Raw genomic sequence first — 21203 nt, 5'->3', positions numbered from 1 at the left:
TGTTCTAAATACACAATGACATTTTGAAAGTCCAAAAAGTTTGAACATAGAAAGACAAAGAAATATAATAATAGAGAGGGTCCATGAATTGACACTTTTTAAAAAACCCACAATAACTGTAATTTAGTCCAAGCAATATGTTTTTAAAAGAAATAGGAAAAATAATAAGAAAGTAATTTCAATATCGAAGTTTAAGAAAGGATCTCTAGGCTTATGTACTATATCTTGGAGTTTGTACAGTCAGCCCAGTCTCTTAGACTTTCTCCATGTTCATCTCCATTCCTGGATAATGATTGCTGGTTTTCTGTACAGGCGATCCTGAGGTCTTGGTGCAATCCTCAATAACCAAGATATGATTCAGGTTTGTACAATTGACTCTGCTTTCAAAAACAGGGAAGGTGTCTGGAACATTTGAGAAAAGTGTTTCAACAACAACAACAACAACAAAACCTTAAAATGATTTTTAAATATTTAGCAGCATTCAGCTGGTGTCAACATTTGGCAATGATTTCCATAATTGTGACTAGCATATTTTAATAGGCAACTGACAGATAAAACAGAACCAAGACTGTCTCCCCCTTTTTCCCAATTCTTGAGGCCTCACTTTAGTGGCATGTGACATTTACTTCATCTTTGAAATGATAAAACATTTAAATATGTTTCACTTATTTCTCCCCAAATTTTCCTATTGTCCCACTAAAGAAATACCTTTAAAAAGTGACATTGCTTCCAAGTCAGAGATTTAAAAAAAAAAAAAAAAACAGAAGGAAAGAAGGAAGGAGGAAAGGAGGGAGAGAGGGAGTGGGTGAAGAAAGAAAGAAGTTAAGAGACACCCATTGAGAAAGGCTTTTCATTCTGAAATACTTCAGCTCCAATAATAATGTATTTGTAACAAAAACATAAGGAAAGTGTAATGAATAGAGTAACATACTCATGAAAAGAGGGTAATATAGAAGAGTGGGATTCCTCCACCCCCAAGAGAGAATTGTTTGTGCCATTTTTATCGCATATTTTTCATTATAAACTCCTCTGCTTTCATTGAAGCAAAAATGAATAGCTGTGATTAATTATGGCCCAGAGAAGTCTCATTCTCCCCATGGAACTTGCTCTTCCTCATTTTCAACAGCACCACTAAACATGCACCACTAGTTACCTTTGATCTCCCCACTGTTCACAACCTCCAAGCAGGCGTCAAGTCCTAGGTCCCCCACCAGCACAACTACTCATGCCTCTAGTTATGGGAGAGAGAAGATTTGTAAACTCCTTGTGGGCAGTTTCCATGGCATAATCTTCATTTCTTCCATAGTATCTAGCACAGTTTTTACTTTTATGCAGGAGAAGTATTAAACAGTATGCCTTCTTTTATCAGGCTACAGGAGCAAATGCAATTCAGTACATTTTCCTATTTAGTGTTGCCAGAAAACTCACAGCTACCTTTTGGGCCCAGCTGCAGCAATTAACCTTAGTCTAGAATTTTGAAGTTTTTGATATAATTATCTCCATTGTTCCACCTTCCCCATTATATCAGTCTTTACAGTTACTGTAATAATCTTACTTCAAAAATATCTTTCTTGAAGGTCATTTTGAAGCCTTTTGGGAAGAATGTAATTGTCTAAGTAGTAAGAGAGCAAGTCAACAAGAGAAGGGGCTAATTCCATTTCTGCATTTATTATTTGCAGCTTATAAGGCTATCTGAGTGATTTTCATTTGGACATGTTAATGTATTCCAGGCATTCCAGTATGGTTAACTGGGGGCCTCAGTTTAAAATGGGCTTCCAGTGATACTCAGAAGTAAACCAGATGCAGCTGGGGCTACTCGTAAAACAGAAAGGAATAAATAACAAATACTTGAAACTCCTTAGACGTTTACTTTTTTTCATTAGGAAAAAAAGGAGAAAGGGTTGTATGAGATGTGTTTTTTCCTTACTTCCTCGCTGCAGGGTGCAACTGACGAACTTGTATTCAGTGCTTATTTTGAGGTTTAGTAATCTATTGATACTTCGGCTTTTGATCATCTGTGCTGAAATGCTGTGGTCAGCATTAAATTGTTTGCCTAATCGATGTGGAAAGTATTTTCCTCCTTTTAGCTTGTCTTTTTCTAGGTATTTTTTTTTAGGGGTGAGGAGAAGGGGTAATGTTCTCAAATGATTGGGATTTCTGTAGTGAGTAAAGTGTGAGTTTATTGGAGAGCTGAGGGGCAGTTTTTAAAGAATCCTTTATTCGTTCAAATTTGGGTACACAGAAAACATTTAGAAAACACTCTGGAAATGTTTATACAGCAAATGTAAGCAACATACAATACAGAGCTCTCATATACATACTTACCATCATAACTAATAGCCCTACTTTGTAAACAGAAAATGAATGTGTTTCCTAGGAGTAGTAGAATAGATTTTGAGAAGGCCAATCCTTCTTCATGACCTAGACCGGCCTTCTTTTACGTGGCTGCTAACATCATTACTGATGTCAGAGATGTAGAATTAAGGTGTCCAAATTTCTTTAGTATGACCTTTTGGAAACTGAATTATCAGTACCATAATAAAATGCATAGCAAATAACTAAATCCATTGTCGGATAGGACAATATTCCCTTAGAGCAGGGGTTCTCAAAAATGTGGCAGACTAGCAACATCAACTTCACCTGGACACATTTAGAAATGTAAATTATCACCTCACCCACACCTACTGAATCAGAAACTCTGTGGGGAGGCCTGGCACTTTGTGTTTCAAGAAACTCTCCTGGTAATTCTGGCAAACACTGAAGTTTGGGAACCATTAGTTTAGAGAAAACCATAATTGGTTTAGCAGGGTGTCAATTAAGGATGATGTTTCAAAGCTTCATAATTCTCAGGATTCTGTGTTGTTCCTCTAATGCCTCCTCCTTCCTCACCACTTGTTCAAACGGCCCTTTCTTGATATATATTCAGATCTGTTGGAAGGGAAATGATGTCTATTCTGGAAGACTTAATGTTTCTTTGGGAGACCTATTATATTTTCCCTCCAAGGAGCATCACAATGCTTTTTAGCTGAGAAAAGGCTCTGAGAGGTATTGCATGAAAGACAGTTTAGTTCTCTTAACTGCGTGTTAGTGTAGTTTAGTTCTGTTTAACCCAAGAATTTCTGTAAATCCTTTGATCACAGAACCCTATCTTTGTGGAGCATAGAGAAACTTATGGAATGCTACATAACAGGTGACTGGGCAAGAATCATGCTGGTGTCTAAATGTGTGGAACCCAAAAGAAATGAAGTTATTTTAATTATTTGACTATTATAACCCTTTGAAAGGATTAGTGACTTTTTTGTACCCCGAAAGGCGTATTGTAGGTGTTGCTAGCTGCCACATGTGGACCTTCAAATTTTCATATGTAGCAACTGTGAGAACAAAAGGGTGTGTATATGTACACACACACACACACACACATATAGTATATTCAGACATTTCACATTTATATGTCAATCTTCACTTCCATAAGGTTAGCCTATTAAAATGAAAAATAAGAAAAATGAAAAATTAGCTCAAACATTTATAAACAGTTTTCTAACGAGATTCAATTTTATTATTTTACCAATTTATTTAAATGATATTTAAAATCACTTCGCTACAATTTTTTTTAAATATTTTAAGCACCATTAACATCTTTTATAGTCTCTTATTTGGCTTTGTCTTTCTAACTTACCAGGAAAAAATGACTTGCCTGCTTTCTTGTTATCATTTTAATATATGTTATAAGTAAAATATAACAGTACCCATGGCAAAATTAGAATAAAAATAGTACCAACTAGAGTGTGATGCTCTATGCTTTTTTATATAATACAAATGACTTTGAATGTTTCATTCATTATGATTTTAAAGTGGATGTTCGTTATGCTAAATCTTAAAGAAGCTTGTGATGGTAAAAGAGTGTCTCTTGACTAGGTAAACTAGTCTCCTAAGTGGGCACTGGCTTATTACCACTTGAAAAGAAGCAATAATTATTTTCTCCTTTTAGTTATTTACGAGGATGAGATTAAAGCTTGGATATGCTTCCTTTATCCTCTGCCTTTTCGCCTAGAATACTACTAAGTTGTGGGAACAGCGACTGTTTGACAATAATATCCAGTTCTAATAAGAGAAGTGTCCTCAGTTTCCTAACATTATACGTATATAAATTCTCTCCCTAGGCACATAGTAATTTATATTACTCATATAATTGGTAATTACTCTATGATAATATATTACCTCTTTTAGGGAAGTAGAATGATTTAAAGTAGTTATAATCTGTCAAAGTTATTATACTTAATTCTCGGGAAATATTTTAGTTCTGTTGTAAAGAACGAATAAAGAAAAATATATTTTTTACATTTTGTACTGATTTTACTTGCAAAACAGACTAAATTTTACTTTGTTCCTTTTTTCTTTCAAAGCACCTAGAAAGTATGTAGGGGCAGGAATTATTTCTAGAGAAGTTAACACGACTGGAGAATAATTTACCAATGATCTAAAACTAAATAGAATTAAGGGCACTTGAATCTCAGCTTAGCACTCTTTCTAATAAAATACTGTGTTCCTATTGAAACTTAAATTCATTTCTTCTTGGGAACAAATACATTAGAGGACAGAGTATGAACAGCCTGTGACCTGCTTCCGAAACAGTTGATTCATATAACAGTGTTGTTGTTATTATTTTCCCTATTATATTGTCTTTAGAAGTATTAGTATACTTTTGGATTCTGCATCTTCAGTTGTCTAGTCACTTTTTATTTTTTCTGAGACAGGGTCTCACTCTGTTGCCCAGGCTGGAGTGCACTGGCAAGATCATGGTGAGAGACAGGACTAGCTGGATTTCCTAGGCCGACGAGTAATCCCTAAGCCTAGCTGGGAAAGTGACCGCATCCACCTTTAAACACGGGGCTTGCAACTTAGCTCACACCCGATCAATCAGGTAGTAAAGAGAGCTCACTAAAATGCTAATTAGGCAAAAACAGGAGGTTAAAAAAAATAGCCAATCACCTATCGCCTGAGAGCACAGAGGGAGGGACAATGATGGGGATATAAACCCAGGCATTCCAGCCGGCAATGGCAACCCCCTTTGGGTCCCCTCCCATTTTATGGGAGCTCTGTTTTCACTCTATTAAATCTTGCTACTGCACACTCTTCTGGTCCATGTTTGTTACGGCCTGAGCTGAGCTTTCACTCGCCATCCACCACTGCTGTTTGCCGCCGTCGCAGACCTGCCGCTGACTTCCACCCCTCCAGATCCGGCAGGGTGTCTGCTGCGCTCCTGATCCAGCGAGGCACCCATTGCCGCTCCCGATCGGGCTAAAGGCTTGCCATTGTTCCTGCATGGCTAGTGCCCGGATTCGTCCTAATCGAGCTGAACACTAGTTGCTGGGTTCCACGGTTCTCTTCTGTGACCCATGGCTTCTGTTAGAACTATAAGACTCACTGCATGGCCCAAGATTCCATTCCTTGGAATCCATGAGGCCAAGAACCCCAGGTCAGAGAACAAGAGGCATGCCACCATCTTGGAAGTGGCCAGCCACCATCTTAGGAGCTCTAAGAACAAGGACCCCCGGTAACAATGGCTCACTGCAGCCTCAGCCTCCCGGGCTCAGGTGATCTTCTCATTTTAGAAAGCTGGGGAGAAACCTAAATGATAAATCACAGAATAGAATTGATGTGTTTATTTTATTGGCATGTTTACATGATGCAGCCACATATTAATTTGTATTTGAAACCCTTTAGTTTTATTTTGTGAATAATGTTTGCTTAACCAAAAATAAATTACCAATAAAGAAAAGAAAAGAAAGAAACATGACTTGTACATTTGAAGCACTGAAAAAGTCAAACCCTAGTGCCTAGGGCCGCAGATCTTCACCTCCACTTTGCAGTATCTCAAAATATATCTACTTTACGGTCATTTAACTAAAACCTCCTCTGAAACTGAGCTTTCCGTGGGGTAGTCTTTTGTGAAATGGTGTGTGCAGTTCATGTGCGTTCTCATTTGCCTTTGTCCTTAGGGGAATGAAATGCTTCAGAAGAACACTTTGTACCATTTTGTGTTAAGGTTGATCTTTTCTCATCATTTGGAGACTTTCTCTGCTTTGTGATAGTGTCGAACCTACAGCACTCAACTTGTCATCTGAGTAAACTTGCTTCTGAATGGCACTATGGTGTTTTTAAAAGATTCTTCTCTTAGGGAGGTGATGATAGTCATGAAGTTCACAGACCACCTCTTTTGTTGAGTCCTACTTCTATCGGTTCTCAATCTCCATGGGATACTGCTGGACTGTTACTTTTGTCAAGTCATGGCCGTTTATGCTTAAGCCCTCATGACCCAACTCCTGATAATTGGACATTGCTTCTCCCAAACCAACTAGCGAAATGCTACTGTGCAAACATTTACTAAAAAGCTGTGTTAACAGATAACATGTTTATGCTAATTGTTCTGCTTCAGGAATTATGGAAGGCTATTTCTAACATTTGGTTACCTAGGGCCAGGTACAGTGGCCCTCACCTATAATCCCTAGCACTTTGGGAGGCTGAGGCAGGTGGATCGCTTGAGCCCAGGAGTTCTAGACCATCCTGTGCAACACGGGGAAACCCCATCGTTACAAAAAATACAAAAATTAGCTGGGCATGGTGGTGTGCACCTGCAGTCCCAGCTACTCGGGACGCTGATGTGGGAGGATTACCTCAGCCTGGGGAAGTTGAGGTTACAATGAGCTGTGATGGTGCCACTGCACTCCAGCCTGGGCAACAGAGTGAGACTCTATCTTAAAAAACAAAACAAAACCAAACAAACAAAAACAAACACATTCAATTGCCTTGACACATTCAATTGCCTTGTCTTATTCATTCTCAAGCCATCCAAGATCCCTGGGTTTTGAACAAAATAAATTTGCCATAAAATTGTGCTAGTAACTAGTGTCTGGACATACCTAACAGCCAGTTGATATGCAGTCTTTGTTATAATCTTAGAGGGAAAGTGTGGCCCAGACAGTATAAATATTTGAACCAGCTCATTCCTCTATTTAGAACTATCACAGTATTATGAAGCACAGTATCTTGATTGAGTATGAGCTCTGGACACAGAGCACGTAGGTTCAAATCCCAGCTCTGCTACTTATTAGTTATGTCAGCTTGGGCATGCGTCTTCACTTCTCAGTGCCCCCGTTTCCTCAATTGTGAAGATTAAATGAGTTAATGCATATAAAGCACTTTGAACAATGCCTGGCACGTGGTAAATCCACAATAAAGTTAGCCATTAATATTAAGGTGGACATGGTGTGAAAAAATGGAAACCAGTTTACAGTATTCTAAAAAATCTCTCAAATTAGTTTTGTTTTTATGACTAGTTTTGTTTTTAAAATTAGTTTATGTTTTATGACTACTTTCATGATATTAATAGAAAATATAATTTTACAGGGGCCTCAACCTGGTGTCTAAATGTGTATCAACAATTGTCTCATGCCAAGTAACATGAGCTAAAGCTGTATATACAATATCTGCAGCTTATTCATAAGTGATCTGAATTAGTTAACATAAAAAGGATCATTTGACCTTATATGCAAGAGTCTAGTATACCAAGTCAATGCAATACATGAAACAATGTAAAACCAAATTAATAGTCTAGTTATCTTTAGTAGAAAAATGAGTGTAAAAGATTAGCACACTGATGTTTTACACTACCTAGTTTCTTTCGCTCTATCCACTTTGTCAAAATCTTTGAGAATGGAATTTGATTTACCTTATATAACAGACATAAACTAACTTATTTTTTTTTCAGAAAGACATGTTTTCTGAAGTTTTCTAATTTTATCTTGATTTTGAGGGAAAGCACAATGGAGCTAGAGTAGATTTATTTTATTTATTTTTCTTCACCAAAATAAGGATTCCGCTAATTAAAAGGCACTGACTAGAATATCACCATGGCCTGAATGACCCCAGAAATCTTTTCGTGCTTAATAGAAAGGATGCACATTTTTAATGAACACTACATCCTTAGACATGTACTGCTCTTCTAATAAGTCTTGTTCCAGCTGTTTAAATTGACTAAGGGAGTACAGTTCATAGATTTTGAAGCTAACTAATTAACTCTCTGTTCTTTGCTTTATTTTTTTCTTGTTTTGGGTGTGGAGATATGCATCCTTTGGCAGTGGTCATATTTCAACTTCTTCTCTGTAAGGCCATGAGACATTTATGGTTGAGGCATTGATTTATTTTAAAGCAAAAAGCCTCCCTTTATCACTATTTTCTTTAACCCCATTTCTAGTTACATTGTTTGTGGAGGGCCTTGTTTAGTTCTTTAAATATTGGGAACAGTTTCATCATCATTAAATATTAACTGCTCACTGGAAGCAGAAGCTGAGCTTAATTAAGGTTGCAGTATTTACTAAATTAGACTGGGAGAGGAACATTTTAAGACACACACATATATGAAAGAGAGAGAGAGAGAAAGAAAAATAAATATTTTAAAGTAATCTCAGCAGTTTCATTAGAGCTTTGTCAATTGTGTTCGCATATCTGAAACATTTCATCCCAAAATGAAAGTTACATTTTGGATGAAACTTAACATACTTGGTAGATATTCAGGCCAGGCAGAATAGATCTTTATTTTTAGAAGAGAAAGCATTTGTATCAATACCTTGTTTTCATGTCTGTAGAACAAAAACAAACAGTAAGTTGGCCTAATTTTCAGATGCTTTTTAAAAGAATCACTTGGCTAAAAATGCCACTTAAATACACGATACATTTAGAGTTTGGAATTTTCCCTGGGCATATGCCTGATACTCTAAATTACATACAATTATATTTTATTTGTAATTGATAATTATTATGGGAACATAACAGTTGTGCATATTTGTGGGATACATGTGATATTTTGATACAGGCATACAATGTGTAATGATCAAATCAGGGTAATTGGGATATCTATCACCTCAAACCTTTATCATTTCTTCGTGTTAGGAACATTCCAATCCTGCTCTTTTAGTTATTTTAAAATATACAATAAATTGTTATTAACTATAGTCACCCTATTGTGCTACTGAATACTAGACCTTATTCCTTCTACGTAACTGTATTTTGTACCCATTAACCATCCCCTCTTTATAAACCACTTCTCACTACCCTTTCTAGCCTCTGGCAACGATCATTCCACTCTCTATCTCCATGAGTTGAGTGGGTTTTTTTTGTTTTGTTTTGTTTTGTTTTGTTTTAGCTCTCGCATATTAGTGAGAAACGTGCAGTATTGATCTTTCTGTGCCTGGCGTATTTCACTTAACATAATGTTCTCCACTTCCAATCATGCTGTTGTAAATGACAGAATTTTGTTCTTCTTTATGGTTGAATAATATTCAATTGTGTATATGTACCACATGTTCTTTATCCATTCTTCCATTGATGGAAACTTAAATTGATTCCATATCTCGGCCATTGTGAATAATGCTGTAATAAACACAGGGGTGCATCTCTTTGAAATACTGTTTTCCTTTAGGATAGATACCCAGCAGTGGGATTGCTGGATCATATCATAGTTCTATTTTTAGTTTTTTGGAGAACCTCCATACTGTTTTTTTTTTAATATATATAGTGGCTGTGCTAATTTACATTCTTACCAACAGTTGCCTACTTTCCTACAATTTTAATAACAAGTTAGCACAAAGGTTTCAATAGAACTTTTGGTGATGAAATGTATATTTTCCCTAACAAAATATAAACTTAGTCCATGCCTCAAAAGTATTTTAATGGCAGTCCATGTCACCAAGTAAAAACTTTCTGCATGGAAATTCCATTTTTGGTGTTAGGTTGGTAGTAGGGTAGGAGTGTGAGGAAAATGCTTATTCTGAAGTGGAGACATTTGACCTCATTGGGGGATTGAAACATAATATCACACTGATTAATTCACCCTGTAAACAATCATTTTGGTACAATGTTTTACATTTCTTTATCTGAAAGAAGATTCATGTTTAACAAAAGAGGAACTGATTTTCATCTTTGTACCGCTAATTTCAAAATGCAGAGGTAAATCAATAGCCATATCTACCCTTTATATAAAGTTTGAGTGGAGAGATATGTGGCTGGTTATAAAGACATGATTATTTAATTTATTCTGAGCAGCACACTGAGCCCTGCAAAGATAAATTGTTTAAATCTGAACAATAATCAGTGCCTTTCTCACCTTATACTCTTCATATACATTTGTAAGATATTTTTGCAAATTAAATTCTTCTTTGAAACTTTTCATTTTACTTAGAGACAGGAAATTTAATTTTACGAAGTGGAAACCCCAAGGTTTAAGGTTAGTGCAAAACTAAAACCATTTGGAATTGAGGAGATTGCCCAATACCTTCTGACTTCCCAGGTTTCAGTACAGCGAAAACTCACTTGAGACCCTTAAGTCATGGAAAGCCTAAAATAATTAGCATGGTTTCAAGGGGCAGAAGTCACAATGTAGGAAAGCCAGTTAGGCAGAGAAGGCTTGACGTTCTTATTTCAGAAGTTCCTTGACTAAAGCCTTCAAATGAAAGAAGAAAGCCACGGCAACCATTTGGAAAGATCTGACGAAACTTACAGCTTTGAAAAGGGGTGTTGGGAAGGTGATTGTGGGATGTTACTTTGCAATCATAGGAAAATATCCATCTTGTTAGCTTTTGGGAGATCAGGGATGGGCAAAAATGGCATTTCAACAGAAGAGCCATTTTTGGGGAGTTCACTCTATTTTTCTATTTAAGAGAAATCAAAATGAAAATACTAAGGAAAACTTGACCTGTAAAACACCATACAACTTGGTTTAAGCTTTAGTTTCTTTACCTATAGAATGAGGAAGTTGGATTAGATCAGTATTTTCCTAAGGGTGTACTAAAGAGAGATGTTAACGGGAATATGATGAAAAAAGGGGGGATGGTTTGTGAGTTAAACAATGTTGGGAAATGCTGGGTTAACAAAGGTAACCAGGTTTCTTTACTTTAGGACATGTGAGAGCCTTTATCATACTCTTGTGTATTGTCAGCCTACAAGAGAGGAATATAAAGTGACATTTCTTATACCCGATTGACCAGTGAACCCAGCTTTTGAGGTTCCTCTCTTAGGATTAGTTGTCTGTGGTACACACTCTGGCAAATGCTGGACTAAATGATCTCTAAGAGCCTTTCCAGCTTTACTATTTGATCTTTCTATGATATGCCCATAAACATATGAACTTCCCCAGAGCAGTACAATTTTACTATTTCTGACCTTACTAATTCTTAATCTTTGATCATTCCAATGAAAGAGTCTGCATTCTTAATGAAAAAATAAATTTAGGACTGTGTCTAGCAATTGCTTAAATGTTCACAATTGTAATGTGAGGCTATTGTGGATTGCCATTTTTCTCAAATATATTATTTGGTTCATTAGAATTAGCCATACCTCTCTACTTTGTGCTCTCTTTTAATGTGAGTAATCAGGGATTGACTGAAAAAGATATCTATGCAAATAATGGCTATTCATCTGCATGCTGTGAATCTGTACCTTTATAGCGCTTATGTGTGCATATAGAAACATGTGCTAAGTAGTTATTTCCCTGCACTTTAATGATTGACTTTTACTCGAATTTGAGTATTCCAAAGACAGGGCTGAAGGAAAAAAAAAAAAAGATTAACCACCCCTCACCTCTGCACACATAAATAAAAACCTTAAAAAACTTAAAAGCCTCATCTTTATGTAACACCTCATATACTCAAAAATCTGTTCTGTAAATTCGGAGTTACGGGTTAGGCAGGTATTGGTCACACACCATCCCCCTCTTCATCCTAGCCTAAAGGGGGAGCTCCAGCAGACATCGAGGGTATTTAAATATACTGTTGCGCCACCGGTGGGTGGGAAGGTGGAGTGGCTGCCAGGGTAGCGAGCCGTGTGAAGCTTTTGGTGGGAGGAGCTATGGATCAAAAATTGCTGTCTCCAACAGTCAACTTCCTTAAATTTCCTTGCAGCTGATCAGGTAAGCTGGGGCTGAGAGTGTCTTCTACTTTACGCTGGGCAAATGAAGGCCTGGGAGAGCCTGGGCTGATTCCATGGAGAGGGCTTCTAAGAATCTTAAGGTAAAGAGGTAAAATGGGTTTTCAAGGATTTGCCTTTATTGAGCTCAACTTATCAAGGCAGAAGAACAGAGCGGGAGAGGGCTGCCAGATAACATATTGTATGGGGCATACTTATACTAAAAAATTTTTTTTCACTGTTTATCTGAAATTCAAATTTACCTGGGAGTCCTGCATATTTATTTGATAAACCTGGCATCTCTAGAGAGGATCCTAAGCAGAAGCCCTAGCTGGGGAATAAAGGGGGCAAGCAGCTGGTACCCTCTTTGTCCTGGCTTCTAAATCGTTGTGGCAAGTGAGTGGATGGGGTGTCCAGAAAAAGGAGGTAAAGAAGCCCAGGAGCAGGAGATTTGACTAATGGGTCAGAGAGAAACACCTCCTTATGTTCTTTCTTAATGAAGTCCATGTAGAAGGAGCTTTTTGAAGTTATATGATTTTCTGTGTGTTTTATTTCTTAGAGTAACAAATTCAGTACCATTACTTTTTCTCTCCCTTTTTTTCCATTCTTGATGACATTTTATGTTGGCAGCTATCAGCTGCTCTAAAGACAGCGTCTAGTAATACTTTGCATGAAGAATGCCTTCTGACTTTTGATAACTTGGTACCAATGTGCTTCGTTGTGTTTGGGTTTTAATTTTATTCTGGTTGGCTGGTTTGTAAATAGATGATGCATTTTTGAAGAGCTTATAATTGACCAGTCATTCAGTTAATATTTTTCTACAGTGATGGACGGTATTCGATGAGAACCGAGGTAAAAAGTGTGTAAGTGGGGTGGAATAGGGCAGGAAGTAGATTTGGGTTATTAGTGAGGCAGGCTTGCTTTCACTGTGAACAACTTCTGGGATTTTTAGTGTTATTTGCTGTTCAAAAAATTTCTAAGAAAAAGATCAAGCTCATGATCATTTGAAAATAAATGTTTAACGTAAACAAAGCTAAGCGTGGGTCATGAAGGAAAGCCGCAAACATTTTTCTTGTAAGAAGGCATATGCATTAGAGAGCCACAAGAAGGCCCCACCTGCTGTGATTTTCCTAAAGCCACCTTTGTCTTAGTAGCTTCAGGGAATTTGACTTGCGGCTTGTTCAGAGAAATTCAGGATGGGGGGTGGGGCAGTTGGAGAACGCAGTTTTTTTCTAAACTGACCCTGGAAATGCAGGGCCCTCCTGGGCAGGCCCAGGTGCTGATTAGATATGGATCTGCTGCTGGCTCCTTTATTCGTCCGGTGGGGCCCTATATCCTGAGGGCCTTTGTGGCCAGAGACCCCTTGGAATCAGACCAGAGTTTCTGTCTGTGGGTCTCATGGATTCATGTCACTTCTGGTTAAGTTATACTAAATTACCAGGATGTTTCAGCCGTAATGGTCACATATTCCTCAGGGTCTATATTCATAGGAAAAAAAAAAGTTAGGAACTAGCTATTTTCTGGACCTGAATAGAATAACGGTTCATTTGGAACAGACAACCAGGGGCAGCCTCAGTCATGTGTTGACTATTGTTCTCTTCTTGGAGGGAGAAGAAAGAACTTATGAAAGAAAATAGCAAGAGAAGCACTTAGGTTTCTAAGGTAGACTTAGTGTTATGCCCTATAAAATTATTCTCACAAAGTTCAACAAACGTGTATGGCAGGGCGGCTATTCATCAGGCACACACACATCCCTGGAGATTGAAAGTGGAGGAAGATGTAGTTCTGCCGTTATACAGGCTCAAAGTCTAATAGAGGAGACAAGCATGCAAACAATTTATCGATGTACACAGCGATAAGAGCTACGATAAAACTGAGTACAAGGTGCAGTTGGAAGCACAAAGGAGGGAGAGATAAATGGGGACAGGAATGGGGAGATGGTTCCAGGAAAATCTTTACAGAGGAAAAGTGATTTGAACTGAGAATCCATATTGGGTAGTGAAAGTCTGGAAACTTGGCTTGTGTGCTTACTGAGCTGCTTATGAATTAGGACAAGTCACCTCACCCCTTTGGCCTTCACATTCTCTGTAAGATAAAGGTGCACAAGATGTTCCCTACAATCCGATTCAGCCCTAAACTGTTTCCATCCTGGGAATCAAGTTATCTTAGTGGGCTATTTCAGAACAAAAGTGTGATTGTTGAGCCCAGTACTCCCTTTGTCATTGGGAGATCAAAATGTAAAAGTTCTCTGGAGACAGATAGGCAAGAAAATTCTTCTGCTCTCACCCCAGCTTCTCGCCTATTCAAACTTGTTATCTGGTTTGCGCCAAAGTCATTGCCCTGTGTATGTGTGTATGGGATGTGTCAAGAAAACAGAGTTGGGACAGCATGAAGAAGGTGGGTACAGTGCTGGCTGCAATGGTGGGGGGTACTTGGCTGGCCCTCTCCATGGGGGTCAACGTTCAGCCTCATTAATTTTGCCTTCATTGTATTTAAGAAATGGTTTATTAAAGACTTTTCCCTCTAAATTTCTTGCCTGCATCTCACATTTAACTTAAAAGTTGTATGCAGAATTTTAAGGCTGCTCTTTGTGCATCTATATCAATATTTATAGATGATACAATATTTGGAGGAGAAAATGATGCAGATTATCCATTTTTGTAAAGACAGAATTCTAAGAGGAAGAAAGTGGGAAATTTGCCAGTAGAATGCCGATATCTGGCTAATAACTCGTTGTATGTTGATCTTGACTCAGGTTTTTCCTAGCTTTAATAAATCTGTGATACTTGCAGGAACTAGCCAAACTGGTACATATGATTTGTAATTCTGAAATCACTGTTACTTCCTCTGAGAAGCCATGTCTGTGCATGTAAGTATGTTACAGTGGGGCACTATCATCAGAATTATTTCATTTAATCCATTATGATTAAAATGGAATAACAACATTTTTCTTCATAGAACAAATCATCTCTTGGGTGCCTTGATTTAACATTTAACTTTTAACTGTTGGCAGTCTAGCAGATCAGTGAGATTATGTATTTGAAAAGTAATCCAGTTATAATTGTATTTGAGAGAACATATTTAGGATTTTTTTTTCTCTCTAACTCTGTATGTATTTGAAGAAGCAAGTCATTCTGCAAACAGCTGTTTCTCTTAAGATACTGTGGCTGACAAAGGGTAATTTGCAGCCTCCCAGGTTCCTTTTCTTATTCTGATGTATGGTAGGGCTTTTTCTCATGAACATGAAGTACATTTCACAGGGTTTTTCTACCACCCAGTGCATGGGAAGTCTTGTGACAGACTCTGACTCTCATAATTCTCTAGACATAGGTGGGATTTGAATCTCTACAATGAGACTTTTCTCTCTTAGTCAAAGGCTTTGTATTCATTTGGGAGAAGCCTGAAGGTAGGAAGAAGGCAATAGATTGAATTTGGGAGGCTTTATAAATGTTCTGCAATGTATCCCTTTGTCTGTCATCAACTTCTTGATGCAGATGTACTTCAGAAATGTCATCGGCTATTTTCTCCCCCTGCTTGCTGCTTTTTGAGTGCATTTTTCAAAGACAGTCGATGGGAAAGGGGAGCTGGAAGATTCATATGATTCATAGGTGTAAGTAGCACTTATTTCAGCAGAGAATCGCTTTCCTATTGAATCACTTTGCTATTTTCTTAACTCAGTAACACAGTGAAAGACCAGATGAGAATGACATGTTTTTTAAGTCCAAAAGGAAATGGAAAAGGAGGGAAATTGAGGCAAGCATAAATGAGCTTGCACTCTAATCGCTTCAACGTTTCTTTAATTTTGAGTGTATATGGGAGGGGGAGAGAGAGAGAGTTGATTTTCATGTCTTGACTCCCCTTAGCTGCTGATTTTAGTACGTAGCCTGCTCTGCCAGAGGATGGCGACTGTTGTAGGTACGTTTACAGAGTCGTTTAAGGCATGCTCTGATACTTTGCACTAGTGTGAGCCAACTCTGAACCTGTGGGTCTAGATTGGAAGAAGGAGGGCTTGGGACACCATTGACTTGGCTAGGGAAACATGAAGGGTGATTTTTCAGAGCCAAGATGGCTGCTGGGCTATCACACCAAACTGTTATAGACCCAATGTGATAGGGTACCTTGTGGCCCACTCAGAGTGCTTAGGTGGCCTACAGAAATCATTGGAACCTTCCTAGTACAGAGTCATTGATTTTCCAAAGGACAAAAACAATAGATGATTACCTACTCCACTGGGACAGTCCCTCCCTAATCCCCACTCTATCCCAACCTTACATGCTTTACCAAAGCCTTAATTCTATACAAGGATTAAAAAACAAGTGTTAACAGATGTAAAAAAACCAAGTTTGTTCTCTCCCAAACACCAATTAAAGTATTTTGGCCTATAATTACGTTTGGGCCTCTTGAAGAATGAACGCTATGTAGAGGAGATTTATTATCACCAAGTGTTGTGTGTACAAATATATTATCCTGAGTTCTAAAGTCATTTTGAAAAAACAGGGGCATAGTTTTCTTTTGAAATGTTGTATTGCACGGATAATATAGATATTAAATTACTTGGTCTCCTCATCTATTGTTTGGATAGAGAATACAGATTTTTATTTTATTTTATAAGCTTTCTGGAACATAAGCAGCAGTCTCTGGTAAGATGGTGTTGCTATGCATTTGCATTGTTATAGAATTAAATTATGGATTCGGTCATTCAAAATAGAAGCTTTATCAATCAAGTAAAATCTCATAACTAAGATGAATAAGTTTCTTTAAATCTCATGCTGCCTCATATTCCATACTTTAGTTTTATAGCCCAACTTGATATAATTTTTTAAAGTGTAATTCTCTTTTTTTCTATTTCTGTGTACTGTTTTTGCTCTGCTAAACTGTCATTATTTCCCAAGAAAAAGCTTAAGATAAGTTACTTTATGTAAAGGATAGTGATATAAAAGCACAAAGGCATGTTCACTTCTTTATCTGTATATTGGCAGGAAATGTGCCAAATACAGTGTGTTCTCTCCCTCCCTTTCTTCTTCTCTCTCTGATTACATTCAATGTAGATGATATTAAAACTCAATTGTAACAAATGGTGAAATTCCAATTATTCTTTTTTTTTTCTTTTCTTTAACTTATCTAATGTTTGGAATTCCTGAATATGAAAGACAGTCTTCATTATATAGTTGTTTTGGAGTTAAAAATTGTGTTCCATGCTTGTGTATGCTAATTGTCTAAACAAGCTATCTAGGTGGCTGTGCAATCCTTAAGCAATGCTGCTGAGCTGCATAATTTATTTTCCCCACTACTGCTGTCTAACTACCCCAAAGCATAGGAATTAGAGTGGTGGCCCTAACTGGGAGTATGCAGTAAGATGAAAAATAGTCAAATGAGAAGGAAGGTCAGTAATAAGTTATTTAGACCTGGTTAGGCAGCAGGGTCTCCAAATGCAGCTGCAATTGGTAAAAAAAAAAAAAAAAAAAAAAAAAGACTGAAATTCAGAAGAGAGGTCAGGGGTAGAGATAGAGATTTAAGATCCGAGCAATTGTACAAATAGATGGAACTTTGAAACAACTTAGTCTCTCCAGGGAAAAGAGATTAGAGAGGAGAGCAAGAGGATTTAGAACAGGGCCTTGGGGAAATCTTTAATGTTAGGGTGTGGGAGGAGGAAGAGAAACCCTGAAGTAGAAGTATAAACTAGCATGCTTGGCTGTGGAAGTCACCAAGTGCCACTCCCTCCATCAGCTGTTAATTCTGAGCCAGATCACCTCAGTTATGTAGATGGAGAGTGGAGAATCTAGGAACTGAAGATCCTTGTGACTTTCTGCCTTGCTTCACATTGGTGGGTGTAAAAAGAAGCTTATGGTCTCTCTTAGGGGTACATTTATGGGGAAAAGACCCCAATTATTGTGATTTAGCACACATAGGGCTCTGCTTACACTCATTATATATGTTGAAATTGCGTAGCTATTCCTAGGCTACTTTTAAGAATTTAGGAGGATTAGGTTAACGTGATTCTTAACTCATACTACCAATAAATTATTCTTTCTCCAAGGTTTGCATAGAAATATAAAAGTACATAAAACTAAGATAGTATTTGATTTTGTAAATCACTTTAATTTAATTAAATGTAAATTGAGCAATGGGAAAAACAAAAAGACAAACTCGACAGAAAACAATGATGTGTCTTTTAATTTCTCACACTGACTTTAAAGTTATACTCAGCTTCTTGCCAGAGGAGGTAAAACAATAGAGCCACCTTGCCCTAGTGATCTAATATTTAAAAAGAGCCGTTGCAATGCATCTGGGTTTGCATTATATGTAGCTCTAGAAAAGTTTTGAAGGACACATCTTGATTCTCAGTGAAATTATAGGAATATTTTAATAACAACATAACTAAACAATGGAGAAGCCATTGCATAAACTGTGTAGGCATCATAAATAAGGAAAATGCAGATAGCATGTGTTGAATGAAAACACTTGGTGAACAAACCCATTTTTCTCTCGGGAATTCAGGTGGCCTAGCAGCTTGCACTCTTTGGTCCAAAAACAAAGTTGCCCTTTTGCTCCCCACCTTCCCCTTCCCCAATAACCTCACCTACTGTAAAGAATCTTAGCATCTGTGGGAAATAGAATTGTTTGCAGTTGTGCTTTCTTAAAAGGTTTATGGTGGACCTAGTAATCCAAATAAGAGAGAATCGTTAGCTTCTTTATATACTGCTCATGAGTTCAACACAGTAATAGGTCACATTGTGACAATGTGACCAACAACTAGTCCAGTGACATCCTTTGCTGCTACATAGTAAACCATAATCAGCAGCCATGCCAACATTTAGGTGACACCAAAAGCATGTTTGATTCCACGGAACTGACATACTGTCCTGTCTTGAAAGTGCTTAACATCAATAAAAAACGTTCAATTAGCTGAGGATCCAAAATACACTTTGGTCTCCATCATGCAAGTGATCTAGGGCCATTGTCTCCGGAACCTAAAGAACAAAATCGCTGCCGGGCATAGGGATTTATTATTTCATTAACAGACTGTCAGTGAATTTCAGGGTGTTTCTCGCCTTATATGGATTCAAGATGAAGAGTTTTGGAGCTTAGATTGTCCCCAGATAATGGAGTCCAAAATTTATCTATTTGTGTATAGTTTTAATTTTATATTTTCCCTATTCTTCATTGTCAGGGTCGGTGTACTCGAGAGAACTGCAAGTACCTTCACCCTCCTCCACACTTAAAAACGCAGCTGGAGATTAATGGGCGGAACAATCTGATTCAACAGAAGACTGCCGCAGCCATGTTCGCCCAGCAGATGCAGCTTATGCTCCAAAACGCTCAAATGTCATCACTTGTAAGTCGCAGCTATATTTTGAAAATTGCCGATAAAGATCAACAGTGGAATAACCTGGCAGGGACTTGGGGAAATTAGTTGCAACAGGATTTAGGACACAAACTAATATGTTCATTGACACTACAGAGCTGTGCACTTGAAGAGAGCAGTCAGGTGTGTTGCACTGAAAACCTGGCTGCATGAGTTCACTTTATAAAAGAATATGGATAAAGGAGCAGGGGCATTTTAAGATAAGGAGAGTTGATTATTATTACATGGAAACCTTTGAATTCTAGGACATTAATTCAAACAAATTTTCTTGTTCTTTGATGGGGGTTTTGTTGCTTTTTTCTTTTTTTTTTTTTTTTTTTTTGGTGAGACAGAGTTTCACTCTTGTTGCCCAGGCTGGAGTGCAATGGTGCGATCTAGGCTCATTGCAACCTCTGCCTCCTGGGTTCAAGCAATTCTCCTGCCTCAGCCTCCCAAGTAGCTGGTATTACAGGTGCCCGCCATCACGCCCAGCTAATTTTTTTGTGTATTTTTAGTAGACACGGAGTTTCACCATGTCCAGGCTGGTCTCAAACGCCTGACTTCAGGTGATCCACCTGTCTCGGCCTCCCAAAGTGCTGGAATTACAGGCGTGAGCCCGGCCTGTTGTTGCTTTTAAATAAACTTTTTATTTTGAAATAATTTTAGATTTACAGAAAAGTTACAAAGGTATTAATAGTACAAAGAGTTCCTGTATTACCTTTCACCCAGTTCTCCCCACTGTTAACATCTTATATTACCCTGGTAGATTTGTCAAAAGCAAGAAACTGGAATCACACATCATTATTATTAACTAAACTCCAGACTTTATTCAGATTTCTCCAGGTTTTCTATTAATGTAATCTTTCTATTCCAGTGTCTGATTCAGGGTACCACAGTGCATTCATTTGAATTTTGCCTCCCCTCTCTTCTCTGCTCTGTGACCATTTCTCAGTTTTTCCCAATTTCCCATGATCTTGATGGTGGCTTTCCCTTAACTTAGCCACAGGGTTTCCCTATGCAGAAATTAGTAAGATTATGTCATTCTAGACTAATATCTACTATTTTGTGGACTTGCAAGTTTAAATGGATCCTTTATAAAGTAATTAAGCTATATCTGTTCATATTGTTCCATTGAAAATTCATCTTGTCCCTATGCCTTAAAATATAAACTTTCATTTTGCTTTTACACCTCTTAGGGATAATTGAAAACTGTCCCTTTTCTGCTGTAGTTCTCCAGGCCTCACATTTAGCTCAGTGGTGCCTCATTCTAATTCCAGCTGGCCTACTTCCTTTAAACTATTAACAGGATAAATTTGAAAATCCTGTTTTACCTTTATTTGTTACCCATTTAATCAGTGATACAATGAACATATTGAAAGTTGAAATATGTATATAGTATTTAGATGCAATGAAAATGGGGGAGGACAATCAGCTGTCAGTAAAGCCTATCTCATTATAAAGTTAATTCTCAGAATTCAAGGATATCTGTGTTGATATGGAACCCTTTAATGAGTACATCTTTATGGATAAATGCAAAAACAGATGGGAGAGGCAATGATGAATCACTAAAGGTTTGCACCATACTCTTTTTCCAGAATGCCTAGACAGATTTAAGTAAAATAAATAGATGTCATGTTCTGTACTATTAGTTTACCAAAAAGTTTTGCCTTGGAACTCAGATTAATTATGTTGGTAAATTAGTTCCTAGAAGGTGAACTCCTCAAAGCTCCTCTTTGACCCTCAGTAATTCTTTACATCGTTGAACTCCTTGCGCAAACGCTTTTTCTGGGCTTTCACATACTGACGTATCTCAGTCCCTCCCTACTTCTAAGGGCAGAGGGAAGTTAAAGTCTTTTGGATACTGAAAATTGTTATGAACAAAACCACAGAGAAGTGATCG

At 37.6% G+C, this 21203-nt stretch overlaps 1 protein-coding gene and 1 long non-coding RNA gene across 14 annotated transcripts in view; one reads left to right on the top strand and one right to left on the bottom strand.

Annotated features, from left to right (window-relative positions):
• LOC129395456 (uncharacterized) overlaps positions 1 to 21203 on the bottom strand; it is a 212115-nt gene that overhangs the window by 4605 nt on the left and 186307 nt on the right. The window lies entirely within an intron of this gene.
• The window catches only part of MBNL3 (muscleblind like splicing regulator 3), a 120558-nt gene that overhangs the window by 64421 nt on the left and 34934 nt on the right, over positions 1 to 21203 (top strand). For 9 of the 13 annotated variants that reach the window (XM_057301200.2, XM_063601609.1, XM_003814489.8 and 6 more), the window contains one exon: positions 19130 to 19294. In XM_057301200.2, coding sequence (XP_057157183.1) covers positions 19130 to 19294 — 165 coding nt within the window. Of the gene's footprint in view, positions 1 to 6454; positions 12063 to 14282; positions 14356 to 19129; positions 19295 to 21203 lie in introns of those variants that run through there. The other 4 variants (XM_055106886.2, XM_024927224.4, XM_008967169.5 and 1 more) reach the window with 3 other exon arrangements.

The sequence above is a fragment of the Pan paniscus genome, chromosome X (genome assembly GCF_029289425.2).
Source record: "Pan paniscus chromosome X, NHGRI_mPanPan1-v2.0_pri, whole genome shotgun sequence".
Taxonomy (NCBI): Eukaryota; Metazoa; Chordata; class Mammalia; order Primates; family Hominidae; genus Pan; species Pan paniscus.
This window is presented reverse-complemented; position numbering and strand designations above follow the sequence as displayed.